Genomic DNA, 14,397 nt, shown 5'->3' with positions numbered 1-14,397 from the left:
GACAGCATCAGTCTTAAAGGTGTATGCGCACCTTACCAAAAGAGAATGGTGGGGCGCATACACTTAGGAAAACTTACCCAAAGGTACCAGAACACTACATTGACCAGGTCTCCTGGGCACAGAGCTTCCCCAGCACTCCACCCCAGCCTGACAGACTGGTGTCTGTGGTGACCACAGTCCAAAACAGTGGTAAGAAGGACTTGCCCTGACACAATGCTGGTGAATGGATCCACCAGGATAGAGCAGACCTTGTGAGTCGGCTCAAGCGTATCATTTTGCCTAAAGACTGTCGATCCCTGTTCCATTTGGCAAGAATCTCTTTTTGTAGAGGTCTCGAGTGAGACTGAGCAAATGGAACTGCCTCGAAGGTTGATACCATCAGACCCAGGGCTCTCATGCAAGTCCGTAGTGAGGACAGATCGGTTTTCAACAGCAACCAGATTGCTCCCTGCAACTTCTGAAGTTTTTCCAGGGGAAGAAAGACCCTTGCCAAGGCGGAATCTAGAGTCAGCCTCAGATAATCCAACCTCACTGAAGGTGTCAGAGCATATTTTTTGAAATTGATAGTCCACCCAAATTCCTGAAGGGTCTGAACTGTAATTGACAGATCGCCCAACAGAGCCGAGTGAGAGTCCGCTCTCAATAGGAGACCGTCTAGATTTCCCAGGATCGCAACCCCTTTTTTGGCACAACAAGGCCAATACCGGGGCCAGTACCTTGGTAAAGACTCTGGGAGCGGAGGTGAGACCAAAGGGTAACGCCACAAATTGAAAATTCTCCTCTGCCACCGCAAAGCGGAGAAATCGCTTGTGTCCCCCATAGATGGGGATGTGTAGATACGCATCCTTGATATCGATGGAGGCTAGAAAATCCCCCTGATTTAAAGACACTACCACTGACTGAATGGATTCCATTCGAAACTTCTGCACCCACACAAAACGGTTTAGAGCCTTGAGGTCCAGGATTGGATGCACCTTGCCCTCTTTCCTGGGCACCGTGAACCGGTTTGAATAGAAACCTTGAAAGCGTTCCTGCGGAGGAACCAGCGCAATCACTCCTTGAGCAAGGAGATCCTGCACTGCGTCCGGAGATCCTTCAAATGATCCAGAAACAGGTGAAGATTTGACTGAAAGAACCTGTCAGCCGGCCGGGAACCGAAATTCGATCTTGTACCCGGAACAAATAAGTTTGTGAGCCCATTTGTCTTGAATGAGGGAAGTCCAGGGTTCCTGAAAAAAGGGCAGACTTCCTCCCACCCCAGAAATGAGTGAGGGCGCCCCTTCATGCTGAAGAGGACTTGTCTGCAGAACCGGACTGGCTGGTCTTGGTCTTGCCTGACCATGGCTTTTAAAGCCCCTCCTGAAGCCCTGAGTGGCTTACCCATTTCTTGCACCCCTGAGGCATGAAAAAAACATCTATGAGCTGTGAAAGAAGGCCCCTGCTTACTACAGGGTGCCTTACCTATGGAGAATTGAGGAAGAAGAGTACCCTTCCCACCAGTTAGACCCTTGATCAACTCATCCAGCGAGTCGCCAAATAATCCCTCTCCCAGGAAAGGGAGATCTGTTAAGGCCTTCTTGGAAGCCTGCCGACCAGCTCTTCAGCCACACCATGTGTCTTATGGCAATCCGCACAGTGACACTCTGGCCACCGGAAGAGCCGCATCCAAAGGTGCAGCACACAGGAACACCAGGGCCTGGGCCATCTAATCCATAGGTTCTATCAGCTCTGGGGAAACTAAAGCTGGATACACACTATCCAACTCTTGTGGTTAGATTTCCTTCAGATTTACCTTTTCTATGTAATGCAAGGGCCTGCCAGATTGCATACAAATTGAAAGTGTTTGACCTTATATTATATGGTTTTGGTAAGTCTAAAGGAAAAAGTCTTCAGAAAATCTTATATAGTGTGTATGGCCCATTAGTCAGCATCTAGGTTCCCCTTAAAACCCTTTACCCATTCCGTAACCATCTATGGTACAAAAACAGACACAGAAATCGGTTTCAGGAATGAACCTGCCAACACATGAAGGTGGCGGGAAAAGAATTCCATCCACCTGTCCACCTGGTCCGTAAACACCAAGGAATCTTCCACAGGCACTATAGTAGATTTGTTCAACCTGGATACAGGATGATCCACCTTAGGCGGTACCGTCCAACAGTTCAAAACCGTCTCAGCAAAGGGATAACGGTGTTTAAAGCACTTAGGCACTACTAGCACGTGCTTAATGCGCCACCATTATTCATTACCAATATCATGAAAATTCTCGGCACAAGGGAAAAACCTTGCCCAATTTTTGGGTTTTGCGGGAGCCAAAGGACACCCGTGTCCCTGCCGGTGTGGGCTCATCTGCCATTTTTAAAGTTTCCCTTACTGAAACAATCAGGGCTTCCACCAAAGCACGTCCCAGCACTGCAGCTGAAGAGGACAGGTCCTCTTCACCATCCGATTGCGAGGACAGCGATCCCTCAAGGAGTCGCACTAAGGGGGTCTGAGGGTGAAACAACTGCCTGAGACTCCATAATAAGTTCAAAAGAAAAACAGGTGTACTGTCTCTTTGAGAGCGCTGAGCACGGTCCCCACCACCGATCACCGCGGTATGCAGAGTCCCCCTTAAATATATGCAGATAGCAGAGTGTGCAGGGATATACCCACAGAGACTCCAGTACTTAACCATCTCACTGAGAAACCTCCAGAGCGGATCTGTGCAGCAGGAGAGTGAAAGTCACAGCATAAGACATCAGCCTGGATAGAATGTGAAAGGTCACGCTGCCTGTGTAGCTTCATAGAGCTATACAAAAATGGCTGCCAATGCAAGTCAATGGGGAGAAATTGTCCTATACCCACACTAAAGATGGCAGCCCCCACGGCATGCCATGCGGTCAGGGGACCCCAAATCAGAGGACACAGAGGATCTACAACAAGACCCAGCAGGAAAAGGTACCATTTTCACCCCCCCCCCCAGGGTGCCCCGGCGCCGCAGCAATAGCGCCCCCCAGGTGAAAACCGCAATAAGAGCAGGGGGTGGGGGAAGGGGGCAAGGCACAGGGTCATGCATTCTGACAGGCCAAGGGGATCTTTTAGGAAGCACCAGTCCTATCATCCCCAGGAGTGGGCACACGTCCCCCCCCCCCCCAAGACCACTAAGGGATATGGGGGGGTTGCATTTACTCACCATACCATGGACCGGGTGGGTTCCGGCCTGGACAGACCACCTCTCAATCGGAGTGGGGGTGCTGCCAGCCGAGAGGTACGCTGCGACACAGGGCATTCCAGGTCGTCGCGTCCCAGCTAGACATCCACTCGCAGGCTTGTCCCCATCCAAAACTGGGGCTCTGTCGTGGCGAGGCCTAGTCCGGGACTATATCATGCTTGTAGGCCAGTCTTAAGGATCTATGAGAGTCTTATGAGAGCTTAAGGATCTAAAATATCCAGTGTAAAACCTCAGACGGCAATCACTTGTAGTTCACCAGGAGGATCCCCCTGAACACTAACTAGCAGAAGTGAGTAAAGAAAATAAAACAAAATATTCTTTAAAAGAATGAAAAAACTGAGACCGAAGTCCCAGCAGGAAATCTAGGTCCTACTCCTTCACTTGGCAGAAACAAACTGGTATGCTGGAGCAGGGTGTGTGGGGTTATGCCTATAGGAACAGCCCCCGTAGGCGTAATAAACAGGTTTTTTTTTTCCGGCTTGTACTACTCCTGTAGGGGGCAGCATAACCCCAATGGTATAAGAAGCATATAAGCGGCGTCTGTCAATGGACGATAGAGAAATCCTAAATTTTGGGTTGTCCCCAGAAAAGAAATAGAGTTGAACTCTTCCAATGGAAACCCTAGTTTTGGTGAGCTGGGGGTCCCCAAGGAATTCCCTTAATTTGTGGAGATTTCCTCTCACTTCCTGTTTGGCTATAGGACAGGAAGTGAAGGGAAATCTCCGCAATTAGAACAGATGGCGAAAGAAAATCTGACAGGGGTTATAACCCTCCTTTGCTCTATCTATCTATCTATCTATCTATCTATCTATCTATCTATCTATCTATCTATCTATCTATCTATCTATCTATCTATCTATCTATCTATCTATCTATCTATCTATCTATCTATCTATCTATCTATCTATCTATCTATCTATCTATCTATCTATCTATCTATCTATCTATCTATCTATCTATCTATCTATCTATCTATCTATCTATCTATCTATCTATCTATCTATCTATCTATCTATCTATCTTAAAGTGAAACTAAACAATATTCTTATGCTTTAAAAAAAAAAAACACATACGTGTGTGTGTATGAGCTTGTGGTGCAAATAGCAGAGTAAAGGAAAAAATGTTTTTCAAAGTGGTCCCATACCTTTTAGTTTTCCTTTAAAGCCTTTCTTTTTTTCCTTCCTATAATGAAAAATATATATAAATAACAATATAATTGCTATCTAAAAACTGTCCCTACATCTTTAGAATTTCTTTTAGATTTTCATTTTCAGAATGTTCATTCGATTATCTAAGAGTTAAAGGGAAAAATTTGACAGTCGATTGCAACCTTAATGAGCAAAAAAATAGATTGAGCCCTCGTTCACATTGGAGGCGAGTTTGAAATCGTGAAAGTTCAGCTAAACTTGCACGATTTCAAACCCGCATTTCATTGCGAGTTCGGGGACGATTTGAAAGACATCTGCGCAGGGTAAAGGCACAGATGTCTATTTAAATGTCCCCCAAGTAGCCAAAAGTAATGCAGTAACTACTTTTGGAAAATGGGGCGGTGCCGCAAAGTCGGATGGTGCCGTTGCAGGCAATAGGCTGCGATTTGGCATGCGATTTGACATGTAAAATCACGTGTCAAATCGCCCAGATGTGAATGGGGCCTGAGGGACAAAGATATAATTTTTTGGTCAAATCTAATTTACAATTGTTGAATTTGCTCCCAGCTGAGAAAAAATCATTACCATTTTTATGTGCATGCACATGTCAAAGGTAATCTGGAAGTAGAACATCTGTTCCACAAAAAATGAGAAATTTACATGATACTCGATTGAAAGGAAATTTGAAATGAGTTTAGTCGAGTCCATAAAGGCCCCAACATATAGTCAGACAAGTGATTCTTACCCTTTCTCCTCTAAATGTTCAAATGGAATTTTGCAGGTGTAAGGCCAGAATTAGGCAATAGTGGGCCAACACTGTGGCAAAATTTTTAAAAAGTGGTTATGAAGCTCAGTCATGAAATCTGAACAAAACACATATCTATAGTGTTTAATTGTCTCTCTCCAAAGCTCTAAGTGCGTTTCTCTCTGGCGCTTTGTTCCTATGTTATCAGCAGAAGTCACTTCTGAGAAGGTTTCCGACACATGAGCTCAATTTGTGACGGGGGAGGGAGCTCAGCACACAGCTTTTGTATTCAGAACACAGCTTTGTATCCTATGTTGGTTCCTGCGCACTGTGGATATGGGAGGGGTGTGTCCCTTTCCTCCAATCAGCTCTGACACAGTGTAACTGCAGCTCTCCACTCCCTCCTCTGTGCTCTTGACAGATTCAGAAGGATTTGATCACAAATCTGCACTTTAGAAGGGATGTAGAGAAGAGAAGACTGCAGTTGAACAAGTAAAATGTAAGAGGATTTGTTTTCTCTCTGTATTACCTGAAGCTATTCACTTCACTGGGTATATGAAGGGTTTACAACCACTTTAAGCAAGCTAATTCAATAATGAATTCAGGAGAATGCAGTGCCTGATTCTATAAACAGCCTTAGCGGAACCATCTCATTCTGGACTAGCTTCACCCTTTACAGGGAATGCACATCTAAATGTCTGTGATAATAAAAGTAAATATTCACATTAATAAACCTAGCATCTTATTTTTTACAGTAAGAAAGTAATTTTAAAGATTCCTTTTTTTTCCCTTTAAAATAACAAACATGTAATACACACCTGCTGTGTGCAATGGTATTGCGCAGAGCAGCCTCAATCCTCATCTTCTGGAGTCCCCCCGCTGGCGCTCCTGACTCCTCCTCTTTAGGGAGTGCCCCCATAGCAACCCACTTCCTATAGGGGGATTTGTGTGGGCTCACTCCTGAGCCGCCTTTTCCGCGTCCAATGACACAGACAGGGCGGCTTAGCCCCGCCCCTGCTCCTTCATTACTAAATTTGATTGACAGCAGTGGAGCCAATGGCTCCCGCTGCTATCAATTTGTGCAGGGATGAGGGACAGAGCCAGTGGAGCAGCTGCTCTCGTGTACATCTCTGGATCAAGATCAGGCTCAGGTGAGTATAAGGGGGACCTGGAGGGACATATGCAGCATAGAAGGTGTTTACCATATGCGCATAGAATGCATTAAGGTAAAGAACCCTCAGGCTGTACAAACACTTTAAATAACAACAAATAAAAGCAATGATGTGGAGGGGAGCTCAGCGCCTCCACTCTTGGTACCTTTGTGGGATGCTGTCAGTTGTAAACACAGGTGTATCATTGTCATTTCCACTGAAGTCACAAGGCTCATTTGATACATTGTAGGATTCAAAACCATCCTTCACAGGCACCTCTTTACTGGCCAAATTTCTCACGATTGTCTCATTAATAAATGTAGAATCTGCCAGGTTATAGATAGATGGTCTGAGAACTGTTAATATAAGAGAATATATACAAGAGCCTTGTTAATCATTGTTGTATAACATATCAGCATTGAAGAAAAAACAAACAATTGTGCTTGTAGGCAATATGGTCTCCATGAATTCTGTTGACTCTGTTTAGTGAAAAAAGGCCCGACCACAAGTACGCATATTGCCAATTTCACAATCCCCCACACTACCGGACCTAGCTGTACATCCATGACAACATAGATTATATTTCCATGGAAGGCTGATCTACACTACAGAGGAGCAGAGTCATTCCGGTGGAACTGATTTTGCTTCAAAATTGGCCATTTCACTTTCAGCAAAATATCACTGATGGGACTGAAAGCTGTGGACTAGGAAGCAAAAAAAAGTGCTCTCCGTGCGTTAACCCTACTTTATTTTATTATATATAAATAAACTTATATATGTGAGGCGGTTCTAGGGATTGGTTGTGTATGGACTTTGGGCTCTCTACATAGTCCGCAGTTTATATCATTCCCTGAAAATTATCCAGGTGGATCGCTTTTTAGAGGGTGGAATAGCAGCAGCTACCAGGTGATCAGGAGGGGATCCTGCTGCCTCCTGAATGTCTGTTTTATTTTTTTGGGGTTTACAGTTGCAGCTTGCTCCTATTGACTTTTAAGAACAGAAAACGCTACCTAAAAAAGAAAAACTCTCCAAGCCAAGTTAAAATTGCTGCAGCCTCGAAGCAAAGCATCTGCCTTTTTATTTTATTTCCTGCCTTGTATTGTTGGAAGATAGGTGGGTAGTCGGGGGGAGGGTAAAACCATGAAAAGAAATAGAGTAGGGTGCCAGATTAACACAAGTAAAAACAACACTGATTTATTAAAGGCTCACTTACATAAATCTGGGATTCCCTGAACCTTTACGAGGAGCTGCTGGAGACTGTGTGTGTTTTCCTAATTTACTTCCCAGCTGACCTCTTATCATCCCTTGGACTTTCCATTGTGTTGTTTATTCCACTGTGTACTGAGTACTGATTGTCTATACAAGTTTGTTTTGGGTGGTAAAACCATGGCTCATCAGCCTGTTTTTACTGTCCTTTGGCCGCCCATGTGAAAGAGCCCTACAGGTTGGTTCCCATATATATTTTATCTGCTGAAAATCACATTTTTGGAGGTTCTCTGCACACAGTGTTCAGAAAACCCCCTTTGTTACACTGCTTGCGAAGAGGTAATTTTTTTTTCTGAACTTCAAAAAAAAAAAAAAAAAAAACAGGTTGAAATTAAAGGGCAATGCCTATTATTATTATATTGCAAAGCAGCTTGTGTTTAGATTATATATACACATTTCTTTTTACAAAACATTTTCCTTTAGATCAATCTGTGACAGCTTCAAAAAGCACCAGAGGTTAAATGCTTAGTCAGTGTTGGTGAGATTTTACGTTTGATTTCTTTGGACTGCCAAGACCAATATGGGGTCCTGCATTCCCTGCTTGCCATTGAGTTTATTTTATATGTGGCAGAATACAATAAAAAAAAAAAAAAAAAAAAAAAAAAAAAAGGTAGGTGGGACTATCCAAGACAATAGGTTTGCCACCTCATCCCTTTAATACAGGACACATATTAATTACACAGGTTCTGAGGCTGATATAATGCACATAAGTGATTTTAACCACGTACCCACTGGGCACTTAAACCCACTTACTAACCAGACCAATTTTCAGATTTCAGTGCTCTCACATTTTAAATGACAATTACTCAGTCATGCAACACTGTACCAATATTAAATTTTCGTCCTTTTTTTCACACGAACAGAGCTTTCTTTTGGTGGTATTTAATCATTATTCAATTTTTTATTTTTTGTGCTATAAAATAAAAAATACTTTTTTAAAAAAAGATTTTTTTTTTTAAATTTGTAAACAAATGCATTCTTCTTTGTTTCGGTTTTAAAATTTTGCAAATTTGGTAGTTTTTCTTCATAAATTTTGACCAAAATTTATACTGCTACATATCTTTGGTAAAAAATAACCCAAATAAGTATAAATTATTTGGTCTTTGTGAAGGTTATAGAGTCTACAAGCTATGGTGCCAATCATTGAAAATTGATCACACCTGATGTACTGATGGCCTATATCATTTCTTGAGCCCCTAACAAGCCAGTAAAGTACAAATACCCCTCAAATTACCCCTTTTTGGAACACAGACATTCCAAGGTATTTAGAAAGAGGCATGGTTAGTTTTTTGAAGTTGTAATTTTTTTTCACAACTTTTTTCAAAATAAAGATTTTTTTTTTTTTTTTTTACAAGATGGTCATATTATAAAGTTATTTCTCACACACTGTATAGGCATACTTGCAACTACACCCCAAAATACATTCTGCTACTCCTCCTGAGTATGGGGATACCACAGGTGTGGGACTTTTCCACAGCCTGACCACATACAGAGGCCCAACATCCAAGTAGCACCTCCAAGTGTTCTAGGAGCAAAAATTACACATATAATTTCCTCACAACCTATGACACATTTGAAGGCCTTGCAGCACCAGGACAATGGAAACGCCCACAAAATGACCCCATTTTAGAAAGCAAACACCACAACACATAATCTAGGAGCCATAATGCGTCTTTTGAACATGTCATTTTTTTCCACAAGTTTTTTGAAAATGTGGAATGAAAATGAAAATGCATTTTTTTTTTTTTTACGCAAAGTTGTCCATTTCTAAGATATTGCTAACACATAGCATGTACATATCAAAAATGAAACCCCAAAATACATGTGTGAGACTTTTACACAGCCTCCCCACGTACAGAGGCCCAACATGCAGGGAGCACCGTCATTTCCTGACTACCCATTACACTTTTGTGAGACACTGTAGGGCACTGATAAGCACTGACGTGGCATTGATATGGCATGGATGTGGCACGGATGAGCAATGATGTGGCACAAATGAGCACTGATGTGGCACGGATGAGCACTGATGTGGCATGGATGTGGCACAGATGAGCACTGACATGGCATGGATGTGGCACGGATGAGCATTGACATGGCATGGATGTGGCACAGATGAACACTGACATGGCATAGATGTGGCACGGATGAGCACTGATGTGGCACGGATGTGGCATTGATGTGGCATGGATGAGCACTGACATGGCATGGATGTGGCACGGATGTGGCTTTGATGTGGCATGGATGAGCACTGACATGGCATGGATGTGGCACGGATGAGCGCTGACGTGGCATGGATGTGGCTCGGATGACCACTGATGTGGCACGGATGAGCACTGACGTGGCATGGATGTGGCACGGATGAGCACTGACATGGCATGGGTGAGGCACGGATGACCACTGACGTGGCATGGATGTGGCAAGGATGACCACTAATGGGGCATGGATGTGGCACAGATGAGCACTGACATGGCATGGATGTGGCACGAACGTGCACTGATGTGGTATGGATGAGCACTGATGTGGCATGGATGAGCACTGACGTGGCATTGATGTGGCATGAATAAGCACTGATGTGGCACGGATGAGCACTGATGTGGCGAGCACGGTTGTGGCGCGAATGTGGCATTGATGTGGCATTAATGTGGCACTGATGAGCGCTGACGTGGCTTGGATGAGCACTGATGTGGCACGGATGAGCACTGACGTGGCATGGATGTGGCACGGATGAGCACTGACATGGCATGGATGAGGCACGGATGACCACTGACGTGGCACGGATGTGGCATGGATGACCACTGACATGGCATGGATGAGGCACGGATGACCACTGACGTGGCATGGATGAGGCACGGATGACCACTGACATGGTATGGATGTGGAATGGATGAGCACTGACGTGACATGAATGTGGCACGGATGAAGACTGACGTGGCATGGATGAGCCCTGACATGGCATGAATGTGGCATGGATGAGCACTGACATGGCATGGATGTGGCATGGATGAGCACTGATGTGGCATGTATGAGAACTGACATGGCATGGATGAGCATGGATGTGGCATGGATGGGCACTGAGGTGGCATGGATGGGCACAGATGAGATGGGCATGGATGAGATGAGGCATGGTTGAGGCATAAATGAGGCATGGATGAGGTATGGATGTGGCATAATTGAGGTAAAGAAGAGGTAGGGGATGGGGGCAGCTGCTGTTTCTCTCCTCTTCTCGCACGCTGTACCGATCGTTGTGTACAGTGTGTGAGGAGAGGAGAGAACTGAACCGGACATGCGCCGGTTTGTTGACAAGTGAACGCTCCATCATTGGACGGAGCGATCACGTGGTAAAGGGCTGCTGTCATTGGTCCTTTACCACGATCCATGATGCGCCGGGTCCCCGGGGCCGGGCAAGCACGGACACTTCCGTGTGCACGCCCCAGGGGGGCACGCGGGAAGCACGATTCTGGGAGGACGTCATAGTACGCCCTCTCAGAATAAGCCGACCGCTCTGTAGCCATCATTCGGCTATGGCCCGGACGGCAAGTGGATAATTATCACCTTAATCAGCCACAGAACCTGTGTAATTAATGTGTATCCTGTCTAAAGGTATGATGTGGCAACCCTAAAAGGTGGACAGCACAGAACAATAAACTATGGCAAGGACAGGTTGCTGGACAGATGTAGGAAGCAGGATATAGATCTATCCACCAGACTCCATCTATAATCAAAATATACTTTTGGGTGGGCTTACCCATTAAATAAATTAATAAATGATGAATGCTAGAACATATATCTCTAAAGTGGTTAAGAATGATTAAAAAAATTCTTACCATTTATTGAAAGAATCTCATTTAAAAACACCAAAATGTGATTGGAATTTCTTAAGGAATCAGGTAACCAGTATAACAGAAGACATTTGGTCTGTTTTCTAAGGAAATCAGCTTCTTCTTGAGGTGTGTTATATCTACAAAAGCAAGACAATATTTTATTTTATAAAATATATTTTATAAATATATTATTTATATAAATATAAAAATGATTTATTTATTACAACATGCATTTGTAATCCAGATGATACATATCCAATTATTACCAGATGTCTGTGTTCTTTGTAACTATTTAGGATGAGGTTTTGACTCTATGTCCTCCCAGTTCAGGGTATTTTAACCCTCGCTGCAGCAATTAGCAAAAAAAAAAAAAGGGAGGGGGGTTAATTTGGCTTTAACCTCCTGTTGACTGGGTAACATATATATGTTGCAAGAAGAAAGGTGGGCTTTAATGCCCAGCCGCCACATATATACATCCACGGCAGCATGAGGTTTGTGTGAGAGCGTGCTCACTCTCTGTTCCTGGCATACTGTTTAACTGTCACTGAGAGCTCTCGGTTAAGGCTACTGATTGGAAGCCAGTGCCACAGGCTCCCCAATCATGACAGCCAATCACAGCTGTCACATGATACAAGAGCAATGCCGCCTCCCAGGTACATTGAAAGGTCTTTAAATATTTTGTGACCGTTAATATATACAGTTACCCTTTTCTGCACAGTGGCAGCAAAATAATTTGAACCTATCTTTAACCACTTCAGCTCCTGAAGGTTTTACCCCCTTAATGACCAGGCCATATTTTGCGATTCAGCACGGTGTTACTTTAACGAAAAATTGTGTCAGATTTTCTTTCGCCATTTGTGTCCCATTGCATAGATTTTCCTTCAATTCCTGCCCCAAAGCCAAAACAGGAAGTGACAGGAAATCCCTGCAAATTAAGGACATTTCTTGGGGCCAAACTCAAGTCACCATAACTAGTGTTCCCATTGCAAGATTTCCCCTCTATTATTTTTTTGGGGACAACCTAAAATTTGGGACTTTTTACTTTTCAATCTTAAAGATGATGATAAAAGGACAAACAGAGAGGGTGAATCTACCAAATGGGGGCACAGACAGCAATAAAACCTGACAGATGTTCTAACCCCAAACTCCAAAACTAAAAAAAAAAAAAAAAAAAAAAAAAATTACCCTTAGTTATACTTTAATCAGGAATTGTAATAACAACTTCTGTCTATTTACACATACTGGAAAGAAAAACTGTTCCACTCAATGTAAAGTATGTTTCAACAGAGAATTACCTATATTTCATTCTTTTTTTCCTGAAATTCTTCAAATGAGTAATCAGTGCATTAGCGATAGCAATAAGAATTTCATATTCTTCCAAGGGTCTAACTGTAGCTTTTATATTACAGTAGATACCACGTATTCCAGCGTTTATCTCCTTAAACAGAGGCTGGTTCTTCATCTCCTCTGGTGGGCAGTGCCAAATTGAAAAACACTTCTTGTAAATGGCCCCAGATACTGTAATGAGACAAGAAAATAAAATACAACAGTAAACCACACAGACTTAAAGAGGTTGTAAACCCCTTTTGTTTACATTTACCTATAGGTAAGCCTACATTAAGGCTTACCTATAGGTGCTATAAATATCTCCTAAACTTGCACCGTTTAGGAGATATTTATAGTGCATGCAGCCGATGACGTCATAGGCGGCGCATGCGCTCTGAAGGAACAGCCACCCGTGCCGTTCCTTCAGATCCCAGTGCCATGAATGGAGGCTCCCGCGCGCATGGGCGGGAGTGATGTAATCGCGCCTCCAGGCCAATCAGATGGCCGGAGGACGAGATCCAGGAAGCAGGACGGCCAGACATGTCGACCATCCTGTCGGCACTGAGGGGGCTTCGTTTTTAGGTAAGTACTTCATAATGAGCTAGTATGTGATGCATACTAGCTCATTATGCCTTTGTCTTTACAGGTTTTTTTTTCACATTTTTTAAACGGGTTTACTTCCTCTTTAAACTCCAAAAAAATGTAACAAGGTTTGTTTTGTAGAAAATATTTTTATGTAGCACCCTCCTAAGTAGATAGGTGCTAGGTAAAAGCATCTAATGCGCCTGCTGCTTATCAGGGGAGCCTGATCTGTTAGGTTGCCTGTTACATGTCTCCAGGTGTGATTCACTGGGTCTGAGGGAGTGTCCCCACTGCATCCAATGAGGAAGCTTGTTGGACAGTGAAGGAAACCCAGCCATTGACACATTAGCTTTTGTGGGAGTCCCAGTGGGAGGGCATTCTTGCAATGCATCCTGGGATTGCCCATAAATAGCGGAGGGGACATGTGACAGGGTGTCTTTGATGGGAAGCAGAGTCCCAGGAGGAGGCTGACGGCGTTCTCTCTTCATGCTGTGTGTGAGGAAGGTGGTCTTAGGCAGTCGGCCTAGTGAACCAGGTGTGGAGCTGAGCTGCAGAGGATCCAGTGGAGCTGACAGTGGATCTGCTGGCAGAGTCTCTCGGGAAAAACAGTGTCCGTGAGTACCAGGAGATTTGCCAAAGAGTCTGCCCAGGAAGGGGGACCACTCCAGTGAAGTCAGGGGGTCAAGGAGCTAGCTCACACAGAGAGTGTTACAGTAAAGGGGGTGCCGTGTAGAGAACCCTGAAGAATAGGGACAAAGGGGGTGCCAGGAAGGGCCCTGAAGTGTGTTCTGCAGTACAGTACAGCTTATCTAATACATTTAATTAATGTCTTCTTCACTGCAAGTGACAAGGTAAAACAGCGGCCTTGCCGCACTCAGCATATTTAGTCGTCCCAGCAAATTGTGCATAGTTTATTCAAGTTGGAGTGTCCCACTCATTCCCTTCTCCTATCCAAGTTCTCAATAAAACCACAAAAACCAAAACTCCTAGACTGTTTCCTGACTCAGCCAAAGCACTTTGAGAATGCTAAACTGTTATGTTGTTGCTAAGGGTAACCCAAAGGAATCTGTAACCAGCAGCTCACAAGGGAGTAGCGCTACATTTGGGGGCTCATCCGGGATGTCGCCCTGGGTTACCGGCCCGG

General features: G+C 44.0%; 1 protein-coding gene across 1 annotated transcript in view; it reads right to left on the bottom strand.

Moving 5' to 3' along the window:
* The window catches only part of LOC309560549 (uncharacterized protein), a 97,916-nt gene that overhangs the window by 59,842 nt on the left and 23,677 nt on the right, over positions 1–14,397 (bottom strand). The window contains exons 3-6 of the mRNA XM_082264177.1: positions 12,641–12,863; positions 11,349–11,482; positions 6,425–6,614; positions 4,359–4,396 (exon numbers count right to left, since the gene is read on the bottom strand). Coding sequence (XP_082120303.1) covers positions 4,359–4,396; positions 6,425–6,614; positions 11,349–11,482; positions 12,641–12,863 — 585 coding nt within the window. The remainder of the gene's footprint in view (positions 1–4,358; positions 4,397–6,424; positions 6,615–11,348; positions 11,483–12,640; positions 12,864–14,397) is intronic.

Source organism: Pelophylax lessonae (genome assembly GCF_965119305.1).
Source record: "Pelophylax lessonae genome assembly, chromosome: 7".
NCBI lineage: Eukaryota > Metazoa > Chordata > Amphibia > Anura > Ranidae > Pelophylax > Pelophylax lessonae.
Note: the sequence above shows the minus strand (reverse complement) of the source record. Positions and strands in the feature narration are given on the sequence as shown.